Source organism: Narcine bancroftii, chromosome 5 (assembly GCF_036971445.1).
Source record: "Narcine bancroftii isolate sNarBan1 chromosome 5, sNarBan1.hap1, whole genome shotgun sequence".
NCBI classification, from domain to species: Eukaryota; Metazoa; Chordata; class Chondrichthyes; order Torpediniformes; family Narcinidae; genus Narcine; species Narcine bancroftii.
The window spans coordinates 74485867-74502850 of NC_091473.1; the positions used below are offsets into that span (position 1 = coordinate 74485867).

At 41.9% G+C, this 16984-nt stretch overlaps 1 protein-coding gene and 1 long non-coding RNA gene across 6 annotated transcripts in view; one reads left to right on the forward strand and one right to left on the reverse strand.

Moving 5' to 3' along the window:
• The window catches only part of kcnt2a (potassium channel, subfamily T, member 2a), a 1068826-nt gene that overhangs the window by 646938 nt on the left and 404904 nt on the right, over nucleotides 1-16984 (reverse strand). For all 5 annotated transcript variants that reach the window (XM_069937843.1, XM_069937844.1, XM_069937846.1 and 2 more), the window contains 2 exons: nucleotides 14246-14329; nucleotides 13238-13332 (listed from right to left, as the gene is read on the reverse strand). In XM_069937843.1, coding sequence (XP_069793944.1) covers nucleotides 13238-13332; nucleotides 14246-14329 — 179 coding nt within the window. The remainder of the gene's footprint in view (nucleotides 1-13237; nucleotides 13333-14245; nucleotides 14330-16984) is intronic.
• LOC138763539 (uncharacterized) overlaps nucleotides 1-16984 on the forward strand; it is a 289909-nt gene that overhangs the window by 39214 nt on the left and 233711 nt on the right. The gene's annotated exons all lie outside the window — the stretch shown is intronic.

The following is a 16984-nucleotide window of genomic DNA, read 5'->3' on the forward strand; positions in this document are numbered from 1 at the left end:
GCTGTCCGAACATTTGTATATCCAATTTCTCAGAATACCCCCAATTATTTACCTCCTCCTGATATCAGTCTCACCAGCCTGTAATTTCCTGCTTTACTTTTGGAACCAAAAGTATATTTCTACCAGGGCCCCTGCAATTTCTACAGTTGCCTCCCTCAAGGTCTGAAGGAATATCATGTCAGGCCTAGGGGATTTATCTACCTTTATTTGCTGTAAGGCAGCAAACACCTTCTCCTCTTTAATCTCAATATGTTCCATGCCACTACTGTTTGTTTCCCTTCCTTACACACTAGTTTCCTGTGTAAATGCTGATGCAATAAAAAAACTGTTTAATATCTCCCCCATCTTGTGAGGCTCCACACATGGACAACCATTCTAGGATACCATTTTTGTCCCTTACTCTGATAGAAACCTTTCACAATATAAGCCAAAGCAATTTTCTGTCTTCTTTTTGGCTTCCTGGTTTTCTTCTTGAGCATTCTCTTCTCTATCACCCTATCGAATTATCTTCAGTTCATCCAGATCCAGCTCCCTCATTTGATTTTTCAGGAGAAACAGCAGGATGTACCTTTTGCAGGGGTAGTCATCAGGGCCAATTATGCTGTCTCAGATTCAGTGGCATATCTATGGAAAATAGTGCCTACGGCAAGCACTGAAATTGTGCCCCTGTCCAAATATTTGACACTCATCTTTTAGACAACTTTACCATAATATCAGCTCAAAAATACAAGTTTAAATGTCAAATTATGCCTTAAAAACCACATTAAGCATGGAGCTGCACATTCAAACAAATGTACCAAAACATTTCAAAGCACTGTTGCAGTGGCTTATTGTAAGGGTTTGAATACATCACGTTATATGTCAAGTTTACGATAGTTGTGACCCTACAATTTAACTCAGTCCCTCTGAATTGGCAATAGAATTACCTCAAATTAAAGCTTAAATCATTGGTAGTTAAATGAGATCCAATAAGAATACATTTACATTTTGAAACTTGTTCCGAAATGAATAAGTTGGCAATTGAAATAAAGTCTGAACATTCAAAGTTTAATTTTATTTTTAAAAAAGCACAGATTTTTTTCAATATCACACACTAAAAGAGACAAACTGCAACTGTTTATTTACACCTGGAATGAATCTGAAGGTGCTAGGACCCTGAAGGTGTACAAGGTTGCTCAGACCTAATAAACCAGAGGATGTTTGAAACTCACCAAATCTGCTTCCATTCGGGTTCAGAACTGATCCTGTTTAGTTGACATGCACTGGAGAGGTTCAGAGATGGTCTCGTCTACCCTGACTAAGTCAGGGGATTCCTGCAGCTGGGTGCCTGTTACTCCTCTATGTGCAGAGTTGAGAGGAAGGGATAGTGACTGGGACCCACTCATGCTACTGCAGGGTGGAAGCGCAGTAGGAAATACTTCTGGGTCCTAGCAACGAAGAACTCAATGTTGGCTCACATTAATGAATGAATGATTTAACCTGCCAAAATACCCGAAGCAATTACATTACATTCAACTCTCTGCACACTCAAGTCCGAAGGGGATTCTATAATTCTCAATTATTTCTTGAATATTAGATCGTAAACAATATAGTTTTCTTAGAAAATTGCTCCCCAGCCTCTTTTTACATCAAATTGATGGTCTTTACAGATTTAATCAAAGCACTCCCCTCATTTCGGTTTATTTATACATATGTGGTTACTATTTTCACACCAAAACGATGCCTGATAATTCTGTTGGAGGATTGTTCCAAGGTCTGAGTAACAGGGTCAACACTGAAAGCTGATCCTCCATGACCATCTTCATACTTCCTGACACAATACTTCAAACTTGTAGCATCCCCCAAACATGCTCCTCAACTCCCAACTGTATGGGGATCCTCTTTCCTAATGGATTCCCTCTAGCGCCACTGCTTCCAGAGCAATCAGTGCAAGCCTGCAGCCACCATGGCTACATTGTCTCTAGGTTTAGTAGCGCCCTGACCCTACTGCCCTCCCACATCTTCGCTCCTCCTGATCAGCACCTGGCTCCTTCGTTTCCCCCCTCCTCAGTGCAATCACACTTTAAGGTTAGGCTGCCATTTTGAAGAGCCGAGAGATGGCTCCATGCCAAACCATGACAGCACCAGAGGCATTGCAATGGCACACATTGCTGCTTCTTCTTATCCCCGCCTGCTGCTCTGCCCAGGCCATGTGCGACATAGACATAGCCCAACAACAGATGTGCAACACCAGCTGCCTGGAAAGTGAGCTCAGCACCAGACTGGCCAATGGGAAGCATAGAGGGGAGGGGCCGTGATTATTCAGAGGAGCCCTCCAGTATGTGTGGCTAGCAGTAGCCATGACCAGGAGAACTGCTCAGAGCTCTCCCCCCATCCACCCCGCCCCCACCCGTCAAGTGGCGCCTAGGGCATACACCATAGCTACCAGACTCTAGATACATCCCAAAATCAGAGCAATCCACTGCCCTAGATGACTCCATTATCTACTCCTAATTTTAGTTAAAGGATTAAGCTACCTCATCTGGCCTCACTTCACTGGAAGCAACCAAACTCTTCCTCAGCCTCTGCTCTTGGAAGCCTCTGAAGCCAAATCCTCAAAGCTCCATTCCTACACTGTACATTCACACATTGGCTGCTCTTTTAGCTACCCGTCCTTTTATTTTCCCTGCCAATTATCTCAAGTACTCACTCCCACAAATCAACCTTCTGGTTTAAACCTTCCATTGCCCTTCGTGCTCTTTTTAAACTGCTTCCCTTCCACTCACCTCTCTGCCAAGACTGTTGCTCCTCCTCCAACACTCCCATGATCCAAAAGGCCTGAGTCCAGACTACACACACTTTTTAAACTGGAGCCAATTTTTATACAATGGAACAAAATTAGCTACTCTTCCTTCCTCCAGAAATACACCCGTGGCTCAGGATATCTTAAATATTTCTGCCAGAGACCCTATAATTTCTACACAAACCTCCCTCAAGGTCCAAGGGAATATCTCATCCACCCTTATTTGCTTTCAGAGAGCAAACACTTCCTCCTCTTTAATCTGAAAATGTTCCGTTACCTCACTGCCCGTTTTCCCCAAATCCCCATGTCAGTGTGAGATTCCTGAGTAAATACTGATGCACAAATCCCATCTTTTTTTAAGCTCCATACGTAGGTCTGATCTTCAAGGGGAACAATTTGTCCCTCACTATACTTTTGTTTTCAATACACCTAAATAAATCCTTAGGATTTTCCTTCACATTGTCTGCCAAAGCAACCTCATGTCTTCTTTAAACCCTCCTGATTTCTTTCTTGAGGTTTTTCTTGCATTTTTATACTCCTCAAGTACATTGTTTGCTTCACGTTCCCTATACCTGCCAATATACGTCACTCTTCTTCCAAACTAGATCCTCAATATCCCTCAAAAGCCAAAGTTCCCTATACCTTCTAACCTTACCTTTAATCCTGACAGGAATATACAAACTCTGTATTCTCAAAATTTCACCTTTGAAATTCCTCCATTTACCTCACACATCCCTGCCTGAAAACAATTTATCCCATTCCACACATTCTAGATATTTCCTTTTTCCTCAAAAATTGGCCTTTCTCCAGTTTAGAATCTCAACCTGAGGACCAGACCCATCCTTCTCCATAATTAACTTGAAACTAATGGCACTGGGATCACTGGAACCAAAATGTTCCCCTATGCATACTCCTTTTACCTGTTCTGTCTTGTTCCCTAATACAAGGTCCAATATTGTACTCTCTAGTTGGTACCTCTATATATTGATTTAGAAAACTTACCTGAACACATTTGACAAACTCTAAGCCACCCATCCCTTTTACAGTATGGAAATCCCAGTCAATATGTGGAAAGTTAAAACTCCTACTATCATCTTTTCTGCAGCTGTCTGGTATCTCTCTACAGAGTTTCTCCTCCAGGTCTCACTGCCTATTGGGCAGTCTATAATACAGCCCCATGAGTGTGGTCATACCTCTCCTGTTCCTCATCTCCACTCATATACCCTCAGTAGATGAACACTTTGATCTGTCCTGCCATAAAATATCTGTGATATTTTCCCTCGGCAATGCCACTGCTCTCCTTTTCATCCCCAAATTTCATCACGTCCAAAAGAACTGACGCCCGGGACATTGAGCTGCATTCCTGCCCCTCCTGCAACCAAGTTTCACTAATGGCCACAATATCATAATTTCACATGTCAATCCACACTAAGTTTGTCTGCTTTCCCTATAATATTTTTTCCATTTATATAGATGCACCTGAGAACATTTCCATCACATACAACTTGTTTACTTCTCACATTATATGCAATTTTCTCATCTTCTTTTCTCTCCTCCACTCCTTTATCTGCTTTGGCACTCTGGTTCTCACCCCTCCCCCCACCCCCGGCAAATCTAGTTTAAAAACACCAGAGCAGCATTAGCAAATCTTTTTGCAAGTATATTAGTCCCCCTCCAGTTCAGATGCAAACCATCCCATCAGAACAAGTCCCATCTTCCCTGGAAGAGAACCCAATAATCCAGACATCTGAGGCCCTCCCTCCTGCACAATGTATTTAACCATGTGTTAAGCTGCATTATCCTCCTATTTCTTACCTCACTAGCATATGGCATGGATCACAAACCTGAGATCACTACCATGGAGGTCCTGAATTTGATCTTTGCACTTAACTCCTTAAACTCTCCTTGCAGGACCTCATCACTCCTCCTACCCACATCTTTTGTCCCTGTATGAACCACAACATTTGGCTGCTTAGCCCCCTTCCTGAGAATGCTGTCAATTTGATCGGAGATATCTCAAATCCTGTCAACATACCATCCAGGAATGTCAATCCTTTCTACAGAACCTCTTATTTGTTCCCCCTAATTATAGAATCATGATCGCTATTGCTGGCCTCTTCTTCTTTCACTTCTTAGCCACAGGACCAGACTCCATGCCAGAGACCTGATTGCTGAAGTCCCCCAACAGTATCCAAAATGATGTACTTGATACTGAGAACAACCACAGGGATGGTCTACACTAACTGCTTGTTCCATTTCCCTCTCCTGACTGTCACACCCAGTGTCCCTGTAACTCCTACATATTACCCCGTCAAACTCCTGAATGATCCAGAGTTCATCCAATTCCAGCTCCAATTCCTTAACTCAACTTTTAAGGAGGTACACCTGAATGCACTTTTTGCAGATGAAGTTGTCAGGGATTCTGCCTTGGCTGCCATTCCCATTGCTTATGACTGCAGGAAAAAAAAATGAAAATGATAAATAAAATTTGTCCTTCCCCTGCCTACCTGCTGAATCCTTTGTGTTCCTCAAATAGGGTGGCCCTTAATGACTTTAACTCCTGCACCACCACCTCAGCCCCTACTCAACGTAGTCTCTTGAGCCAAAGCCTTACCACTCTGACTCAATCCACTCTACCAATGACTACTCCCTCAATAACCACTTCAGGCCACAGTCTCCCTCATTTTTGCAGTCACCTATCTTGATTGCCCAATCAGCTTTGTCTGCTGAGTCTGAGCTTTTGAAATCTTGGTTCCAAATGACTGGGTCACCTGACATCAATTGCCCAATCAGCTACTTTCTGCTGAGTCTGAGCTTCTCAAATCTTGGCTCCAGAGAAACTGCAGATGCTGTGATTTATGTAAAAACACCAAAATGCTGGAGGAACTCAACTGGTTTATTCAGCATCTAGGAACTTTTTGACAAAAAAAAATTGCTGATTTTTCAGGCCTGAGCTTTTCTTCAAGGAAAAATCAGAAAAGGTAGAAGAAGTCTCAGAATTCAAACAATGGGGGAGGAATCTAAAGCAACAAAATGTTGTTAACTGAAATTCATCATATCTGCTCCCGCTGTGGTCTACTCTACATCAGAGAAACTCGATGCAAACTGGGAGATCACTTCGTTAAGCTTTCTCTGCTGCAATAACGTGGATCTCCCAGTGGCCACCCATTTCAATTCTCCATCCCACTCCCTTGCCGACATTTCTATCTGTGGTGTCATGTGCTGCCAGTCTGAGACCACCCGTAAATTGGACGAACTACATCTCATATTGCAACTGTTCACCCTCCAGCCAGATGGCATTAATATCAACTACTCTGGCTTTTGTTAAAATTTACCCCATTACTTGATTACAAACTAATTTTACAGTTTGGTCTCTGTGGTGATATACCACTAGCCTACTGCAGGGGGCGACCTATGTATCTGCAGGAAGATCACCAGAGGACAGACCACACCTGGCCGGCTGTCAATCAGCTGACTTGAATGGACCAAGCCTCACCCGGTCGGCTGCCAATCATCCACCAGGATATAAGCCACATCCGGCGTCTCGAGGTCACTCACACGGAGTTGCAGCTAACAGAGACTTTAAGTAGAATAAAGCCCATTGTTCAGTCTTCTGAATCTTGTGCCTGTTTACTGTCACTACAGTGCATCACAATTTATTTTACTTAAAATTTAAGGTGCTATGGAGAAGCTCCTAAGCGCTGGGACTCTCAAAGTCGACCCACGTCACCCAGAAGCGCAAGCATGCTTAGAAATCTGGAAGCACACAGTCGAAGCAATTATCGAGGCACATGCTGACGTTCAAGACTCTGACAAGAAAAAGCTTGTTCTGCTCTGCTTGAAGCTGTGTACCCAAGCCTTCCAGGCCCTCAAAGACTGTACCGAGTACCCGGAGGTGATGAACACCCTGGAAACCAAGTATAAACCCCAATAAACTCGGTCTTCGTCAGGTACCTCCTAAGCATTCGTGCCCAGCAGCCCAGAGAGACAGCTGACTCCTACCTGGGAGCCCTGCGTGAGTTGGCCTGACTGTGGGTGGCCAAACTGAGAAGGAAGCCGAGGTCTGCACTCGAGAGGTGTCAGGAAGAAGCTACTGGAGGATAATATTTACTCCCTGGCCAAAACTGCAGAAGTAATCCAAGTTCTGGAGGCGGCAGTCCTATACACCAAAACCTTCGACTTCAGACTCCCCCAGGTCTCCTCGTGGACTGCACAGACTGCAGCCATTGCCCAAAACCAGCTGGTGGACGAGAGCATCACTGCAGTGGGCGCCCTATGCCCTTGTAAGTACTGTGGGTCTCAATGTAGGTCAGATCAGCGGTTGTAACGAAACTGCCTGGCCAGGAACCAGTTCTGCTTGAAATGCGGCAAGAAAGGCCATTAAGCTTAGGTATGTCTTTTTAACCCTGCTGGCAGATCAGCAGCACTCTACGACCAACACGCCTCCCTCCCGGTCCTGGCTAAGTGCGATTGCTAGGCGACGCCATTGCCCCTGCGGCAACTTCCATCCTCCCCAGCCTCGGCAGCAGTTCTTCCGGCCTTGCTGGCAATGATCGCCGCATGCAGACCAGCCTCAGGCTTCGCCAGCACCGTGCCGCTAAGACGGCACATCGGCGGACTACAATTATTTCATTTCTGCCTCTCAGAGTGATGTCACTTCTGCTGCCCATGACTATGACACTTCCTCTGGCATAACCAGCGCAGCCGAAGAAGAAGGCCAGCCATGCCACCGCAACGCATCCCCACGTGGCGCTGCCATCTTGAGCCGGGCGGGAGCAGGCTACGATGACGATGATGATGACGTGGTCAACACGGACACTGACCAGGCCGCCCTCCCGATACATCCTATGCCTGCAGACATTACCAATCACCACCCACCACACCCTATGCCTACGGAGAATGCCACCGGCCACCGGCCAACACTCACCTCTCTCAATGCACCCCATGCCTGCAGAGGATGACACCAGCTACAACTCACCTCCACCATTGGGGAACTGAGACCCAATGGTCCTAGCGGCCACCACACTGTCCAAAAACATCCCTAATGGCCTTGGGTGCTCCATGATGGATGATGAGATCAAAGAGCAGGTAACAAAGTGCCTACTCAACAGTGGCAGCACTGAGGGCTTCATTCACCTGAAAGTGGCCTGCTCTCTGAAACTCAAAATCCACCCCACCACCTTCTCTATCGCCTTCACTGCCCAGGACCAAATTATTAATACCCTCGGGCACTGCTCCACTGTTCTCACATTGGGGGGGCAGTTCAGGCTCCTGGTCATTCCCAAACACTGTGCCCGGTTTTCCTAGGCTTAGACTTTCAATGCCATCTGCAGAGCATCACCCTTGCCTTCAGGGGGCCCGTAACCCCACTCACACTCCACAGTACACTGTCCAATCAGACCCGGCCAACCTGTGGCCTCTCCATGCTGTGTATCACCACCCAGCCTTCTTTGCACATCTCATGCCAGACTGCGAACTGATAGAGCTATTGCGCAGCTGACAGAGACTTTATCAAGGCAGAGGTGCAGTGGCTTTTGGCGGAAGGTGTTGTAGAACACAGCCACAACCCATGGAGAGCCCAGGTCCTGGTGGTCAAAGGGGGCAGTAAGCCGAGGATGATCATAGACTACAGTCAGACCATCAACTGGTACACCTAGCTGGATGCCTACCCCTTACCGAGGATAGCCAACATGGTCAACAAGTTAGCCCACTACAGGGTCTTCGACACTATTGACCTGAAATCAGCCTATCACCAACTCCCCAGCCACCCTCGGGGTGGGCATCCTGCCACTACTGCACAGATCAGCCCTTGGACTTGAGGTCCAGGAAAACTGCTTTCCAGATTACCTAATTTTCACACTCTACCTGCCCATTACCCCTCGGGTTGTAACTAGTCGTGCAAATAGTTGCGATGCCCCTTGCAGTCAGGTACTGGCGTAGCTCCTTGCTCATGAAGCTGGATCCTCGGACACTGTGGCATAATGCAAGGTAGCCGAACATGGTGAAGATCTGCATCAGTGCCCTGATGACGGTGGCTGTGGAGGTGTCTGGGCACGGGATGGTGAAGGGAAAACAGGAGTACTCATCTATGACCACAAGGTGGATAGCCAGTGGCAGGGAGGACACCATCTCAATCAGGGACCTGGCACCAGTGGGAGCACCCACCGCAGCACCACAGCCTCCATCACCCCGGGAACACGCCGGCACGACACACCTCCCATGCCCTGGACAGCTGTGGGGCATCCCGGACCATGTCGACCTGCCACACTTTCCCCACCCCAGACACACTCAAACCCATTCCACTACCTATCCAACCCCTCACACATGCTCTAACTCCAGCCATAACAGCCACCCTACCACGTTGCAGCATGCCAGCCACTCCACACCCCCCCCCCGACTAACCCCCACTTACCCTCGCCGACCCTTGACCAGAACCAACCCTGCGATGGTCACAGAGACTCCAACGGCCACTGGACTGTCTAAATTCATAAATAATGTAGATATACTTGGGGCTTGTGGAACATTGGATTAATTAAACATCCCCCCCACGGGACAATTTTAAAGAAGGGGGTGAATGTGGTGATACATCACTAGCCTATGCAGGGAGCGGCCTGTGTCCCTGCAGGAAAATCAATGGAGGACAGATCACACCTGGCCGGCTGTCAATCAGCCGACCTGAATGGACCAAACCCCACCCAGTCGGCTGCCAATCATCCACCGGGATATAAGCCACATCTGGCGTCTCGAGGTCAGTCACACAGAGTTGCAGCTAACGACAGCAGAGACTTTAAGTAGAATAAAGTCTGTTTTTCAGCTTTTGAATCTTGTGTCTGCTTACTGTCACTACAGTGCATCACAGTCTTGGGTCACTTTTAGGTTCTTTGAAAAGTTTTTAAAAAGTTTCCAGAACACAATAGTTTACAGCATTCCAAGACATAAAATATTTATAATTGAAATAGATATCAAGTTGTTTAATGTTTTCTCAAAATTACAAATAATAATATTATATTTCACCCAATGGCTTAGCTTTCATGACTATAAAATTGTGGTGGAACACGGTATTGTGGGCATGTCTGGGCATATCCTCACAGGGCTGGGCAGGCTGGCCCGCCTTCTGTACCTGGAGCCTCTCCCCATAAGTTCCCCAATAAAGGCTGAGAGCCCTCGTCTCCTCCCTGATACCTGCTTTGGATGTGAGCCAGCAACATGTAGAGGAATGCCTGGGTTTTCTGATTAATAAAGCCTTTGACTGCTTGCTTTGTGCCTGTGGGTTGTCATGGATTGTGCTACAGGAATCATGTCTTTGAAAAGCCCTCATTCAGTTTTAGCTCCCTAATGTTTCTTATATCTCAAGTGTATCATTTCTTTGTTAAATAAGTGAATGCTTACTTATTATGTTTCTACATGACCTTCTAGAATAAAGTGTCCTGTAATTTCAAGTATATGAATGAGATTTACTTTTGGGATTTATGCCAAACTACATAATCAAAAAGTTCCTTTGCTTCAGACACCAAAACATTTGCACCAAATAATGTGAATTCCTTCCAAAATTTTATATACTTTTTTTCAGATGAATGCTGATCATAATCATTTCCAGGAAAATAACCCTTCATTCTAGGTACTTTTCTGGGATATCACTAACTTGTTCCAAGAAAAATACATTCCTTTTCAAAGAAAAAAAATCAAAGTGAAAAAAAGTTTCTTTAATGAAGTCTGTGTACTAACAGTGATACTTTCTGCTTTCACATTGTTTCATTGATAAGAAACCAGGCAGTCTTTCAACTGAACCTAAATGAATTTTATGTCAATCCCCAAATCCATTCATTCATCTGGCATTCACAAACATTTCCCCTTTTAGTCTCCATCTCTTATTTGTCAATTTAGCATCCACTCTTTTCTCTCATACATCTTGAAAGTGGACCTGTCATTATTCTGCTCAGTTATATTTTCTTTTCATTTTTTTCTGCCCTATTCTTTCAGATGGAATACACTTCATGCATCTGAATTCTTGACTGTACCCCTTTGTAGTTCAGCCTCTAATCCTGTCCCAAGGGGCAGATAGGGTGAGGCACACATGTACTGTGAATTTGATCATTTTTTTAAATCCCAGTCTTATAGCTCCAATTTTCAAAGAACTTTGTATTTATCCCAAACATTTGCCCTCAGTTGCCAAGTGCCCAAATTTAAGTTTGCAATCTTTCATGAAACCTTTTCAACTACTTTCTGTGCATCACTGTACATGAAATTCATGGTTTCTCTTCAACTACTGAGCCCAAACTTTCGTGATTTTGGTTAAACATTACTTCCTATGTTTCCTGAAAGAGCCAAGGGTCTTACATGCTCATTGCCCAATCCAGATAATGTGCTTTACAATTTCCACAATTCTAACATTGAAATACCATGAACTCCACATGCTTTTCTCTCCTGTTCTACTTCATAAGTTAGGCTTAAGTATTAAACTATAGTTTGTTTCTCTCACCAAGACTATTCAACTGATTAAACTATGTTCATAATTTAGAAGATACACAACAATTTCCAGTAATGATTTATGTTCTTTATCATTTTCACTTAACAAATTACTTATCTGAAGTTATCAATTTGAATAAACATTTTTTAAGACATTTTGATGAATTCTGGTCTTGTGTGCACTTTGATCTTGTTTTGTAAACATGGCAAAGTGTTACAGTTTAAAAGCAATTCAAAGTATTGACAAAAGACTCTCATGTGCATGTTGAAAAGTTGAAGATGGTAATTCATTGCTAATTGCCTGCGTGTGCATATAATTATCAATTGTACATCATCTTCGGTGTTAATCAGGTCACACTGTAAATGCACAATCACTGCATAAAAAAGACATTTCTTTTTTAAATCCCTGCTTAAATGAACATAACCTTGCTCCAAAAAGAGATGAAAACTGAGGAGTATGGAAACCTAAGCAACACCAATTAGGTTAGAAACAAAGACATTATTACTATGAATCACAGTTGCACAAAAGGGATTTGTATTCAAATACAAGGATGCAAGTAAATTCTTAGAGTTGTATAAACAAAATCTGAGGTCATATGATTCAAATATATTACATTAGTATCACAACAAAGAGTTATTACTCTAATAAATCACTGCATTTTACTCCAAAAATAGAACAGTCAATCACAGAAACTGCAGGTATTGGTAAAAACATCATCAATAATTTGGACCAAGAAAAAAAATTGCAGCAACTCAAGACCGAAAAATTATTTATCAAATTCAAATGGAGTAATAGAATATCTTTCATTTTAATTTCTCAGAGAAACACAATACAGTAAAATCCCCACTATCCAGCTCTCAATCTACCAGAATCTCAGCTGGCAAAAATTGCGAGGAAATAAGTTTTTAAAAATAAATAAGAATAAATAAAGTTTTAAATAAAAATTTAAAATTGTAAAATTAATTGTTCTCTAAAGCAACACACAACCCCTTGGGAGCAAAATTCAGCCATCAGAGCATGGCAGTCGCACCCTGTTCACAGCAGCTGTTTCAATAAAGTTGTGTTTGAATAAAATAGAAGCACCCAGGATGAAGAGCTGACCAGAGCCGCTCGCTGCTGGGGTGACATTCCCAAAATGTCTCCCTATCCATGCCTTGTAAGAGTCTTTATCTTTATTAGTATTAAGTATATTTGTCAGGTTTTATCTGTAAACTTGGTGGCGGGTGGTTAATTATGATGGTGGCATGGTTAACATAGCAGCTAGCACAATGCTGTTACAGCACTCGCGAATGCAGTTCAAATATAAAGGAAGAGGCACCGGGGTCCCTACCAGGATACTGGCATGGAGGTGAGTCGGGTTGCACCAAGGGCCTGACCAGGACATCTGAAGGGAGATGAATCGAGATGCGTTGACACTGGTATGGAGGCGAGTTAGGTTGTGCCAACAGTTTGACCGTGACACTGACACGGAAGTGAGTTGGGAGATAATCTGGCTGCTGGGGCAACTCTCCCAAAGTGTCTCCCTATCCCTGCCTCGTAAGAGCCTATGTCTTGTATTAGTATTAGGTTTATTAGAAAGGCTTGATCTGTAAACATGGGGGAGGGGGTTAATTATGATGGCAGAACAGTTACAATAGTGGTTAGTGTAATGCTGTTACAGTGCCAGTGACCAAGTTCGAATTTACATTTTGTAAGGTATGGGAATGACTTGATTAATGTGAACTTTACATAATTAAAGACTACAATACTGATCTTTTTTTTCCTAAGTACTTTATATTTTGCATTGTCTTTTGTCTTTGAAATTGTGTATTCTTAATGCAGGTGTATTAGTTACGCATTATAAGAGTGAATCTCAGTTAACTGGAAAATTTGCATATCTGGCATCTGTGATGCCAGTTGATGTTGGATAATGGGGATTTTACTGTGTTTTTAATTGCATTAATATTATTGTGTATTTTTGCAAAATGGTGAGACTCAAAACTGCTTACCAAGTAAAAATTAGGCACAGTAAAGTTGATATAAGAATAAGAACCTGGTTGAACATTGCAGATTGGGTTCGTTGGATAGCTCTGTGGAGATCATTCTAAAAGAATAAAAATAATTAAGAAAAGTTAAAATAAAATTCCATACTTCATTTATTTTTAACCTGAATAAAACACTCCTTTTTTTGAAAAACTCATAAGCTAAAGGGACATTAAAGTTTATCCCCTGGAATATATTGCCTTGAATAAGATTACAGGTACTCCCCGACTTGCGACCTATGCAACATACGTCCATTCGCACATACAACCAATTTTTTAAAAATATAAAATTTACAGGGTTTATGTTGTATTTGACAAACTATAACAAGGACACAGGGCATGTAAATGCCAAAATGCCTAACAAGGCATACTTACCTTGTTAGTCAGTGTCCTAGGGTCAGTAGGGTGGGCATAGCCATTTTGATTCCTGGGCACATTCAGTTGGCGCATGTGCGAGAGTAAAGGGTGCAAATTCAATTTCATTTGGGTGTTTGCTCCCAAATTCTTGCAGATGCACCAACCGAACTCCAATATGTGAACTCCACCATACATGCACCTACTGAAGACTTGCACATGTGCACAGGAATCAGGATGGCTGCGCCCAGCCTACAAACAACCCCAGGACACCAACTAACAAAATAAGTATGCAATTCTGGCATACATCCATTCCAAGGTATGACTGATCCTCTAGAACAGAACATATGTCGGGGAGTACTTGTACTGACAAATAACAAAGATGGTATTTATACTCATCAACAAATTTTACAAGATACTTGCAATCAATTATTAAAATAACTCAGGATTGTGTTACTTAGAAAATTATACAAGAGTGTGATAATTATTGCCGATAGTCCATGGATTTCTGATATCTGTCAACTGAATGAGGGATTACATTGGTGTGTTGAACACTATTATTTGATGACTCGCAGGGGAACATAAATGCTCTTTCCTTCCCTTTTATGTTCTCATACTCACAATCATATTCTCCAGGGCATGCTTGGCTAACCAGCAGTTCAGAAACACTGGGATGAATAGATTTCTTAAAGGAGACCAAAATATCTGAAAATGAACCATACAATTGAATGCAATTTCAGAGAACTTTGAAACAATACATATTTTTAAAAAATCATATCATGCAAGAAATTTCAAGGCATAGCCCATTGTTACATGTGGTACTTTGATGTACAAAACCTGTCACAAAAGTAGTACTCAACTATAAAATATGTTGAAACGCTGTAAGGATAAGACAAATATCTTGAAATGGAAAATCTTTCACTTTTACATTTCGATAGGGAGATAAATTAACTGTCAAAAATAAATGATCATGACTACTTTTGACTTTAATGCAAATTAAAATAGATTTTTATGACCTCATATGAGAGTGTTCTATTTAACTATAAATTTCAAAGCAATGATTATTTTGAAATAACTATCCATTATTTTGCATAGGGTAAACCGCACCACCTTTCCAGGGTATATGCTTTAGAAAGAGATCATCTGCAGAAAACTATATAGCCTTTGTAAAAATTTCTTTTATTTATTTATTTTTTTTATTTTTCACACTGTGAACCATATCAATCAAAATACACACAAACATTTCCCTCTTAAATATACACAGTGGCATTTTCTCCCCTTTTTTCCCCCCTACCTTCCCTCCCCCTTCCAAACCCATTAAATATTCAACATATACAACACAATAAAACCATTAAACAATGTCATCACACAATGAAAATAAACAAGAAAATTGTGTCATTTACTTTTACACACTGGATCAAGTCATTTTGTCTTCTTATCATTTTATCATTTTAGGGGGTGGAGGTCCGAGGCAAGCCCTCTCTGTTATGTCCATGTATGGTTCCCAAATTTGTTCAAATAATGTGACTTTATTTTTTTAATTGTATGTTATTTTTTCCAATGCAATACATTTATTCATTTCTATGTATCATTGCTGTATTCTCAGGCTCTCTTCTGATTTCCAAGTTGACATTATACATTTTTTTGCTACAGCTAAGGCTAACATAATAAATATTTTTTGCACTTCATCCAGTTTGAGGCCTAATTCTTTCCTTCTAATATTACTTAGAAGAAAGATCTCTGGATTTTTTTGGTATGTTGCTTTTTGTGATTTTATTTAATACCTGATTTAGATCTTCCCAAAAATTTAACACTTTTTCACATGCCAAAATTGCATTTACTGTTGTTCCCATTTCCTTCTTACAACGAAAACAACTATCTGATAATGTTGGATCCCATTTTTTTAAAAACTTTTGGGGCGTGAGCAATTATACTGTATCAAATTTTCTCATGTTTCATTTTTTATCTTTATGTTTAAAACTTTTTCCCACTTTTGTTTGGGTTTATAGCTTATTTCATCATTTTCCTTCTCTTGCAGTTTGATGTACATGTTCGTTATAAATCTTTTTATTATCATTGTTTCTGTAATCACATATTCAAAGCTGCTTCCTTCTGGTAATCTCAGTCTGTTTCCCAATTTATCCTTTAAGAAGGCTTCAGTTGAAGGTATGCAAACATTGTACCATGAGTTATTCCATATTTGTACTTCATTTGTTCAAATGTTAATAAATTATTTCCCAAAAAACAATTTTCTATACTTTTAATTCCTTTTCTCTCCCTCTCTAAAGCAAAGGTTATCTATTATAGCCATATAACCATATACAGCACAGAACAGGCCAGTTCCATGCTGGAACAAATCCCCACCCTCCTAGTCCCACTGACCAGCACCTGGTCCATACCCTTCCAATCCTCTCCCCTCCATGTAATTATCCAGTCTTTCCTTAAATGTAAATAACGTCCTTGCTTCAACAAACTCTGCTGGAAGCTTATTCCACATCCCAACCACCCTTTGCATGAACAAACTTCCAATCATGTTCCCCTTATAATTTTCCCCCTCTAGTCTCAAAACATGGCCTCTAGTTTGAATATCTCCCACTCTTAATTGAAAAAGCCTATCCACGTTGACTCTCTCTGTCCCTTTTAAAATCTTGAACACCTCCATCAAATCCCCCCCTCAATCTTCTACGCTCCAGAGAAAAAAGCTCCTGTCAACATTCTCGTGAACCTTCTCTGCACTCTCTCTATTTTGTTTATATCTTTCCTATAATTTGGTGACCAAAACTGCACACAGTATTCCAAACTTGGCCTCACCAATGCTTTGTACAATTTCATCATAACATCCCTACTCTTGAATTCAATACTCCGATTTATGAAGGCCAACATTCCAAATGCCTTCTTCACCACTCCATCTACTTGAGTATCAACTTTGAGGGTACCATTTACCATAACTCCTAAATCCCTTTGTTGCTCTGCACTCCTCAATTGTCTACCATTCAATGCATATGACCTATTTAGATTTGCCTTTCCAAAATGCAACATTTCACACTTATCCATATTAAATTCCATCAGCCATTTCTCAGCCCACTCCTCTAGCTTTCCTATATCTCTTTTTAAGCTACGGTAATCTTCCTCACTGTCCACAATACCACCAATCTTTGTATCATCTACAAACTTACTTATCCAATTCACCACCCCTTCTTTCAGATCGTTAATATATATAACAAACAATAATTGACCCAGGACCAATCACTGAGGAACTCCACTTGTCACCGGCCTCCAATGTGACAAACAATTTTCTACCAGTACTCTGACACCTCCCATCCAACCATTGCTAAATCCATTTCACTACCTCCTTATTTA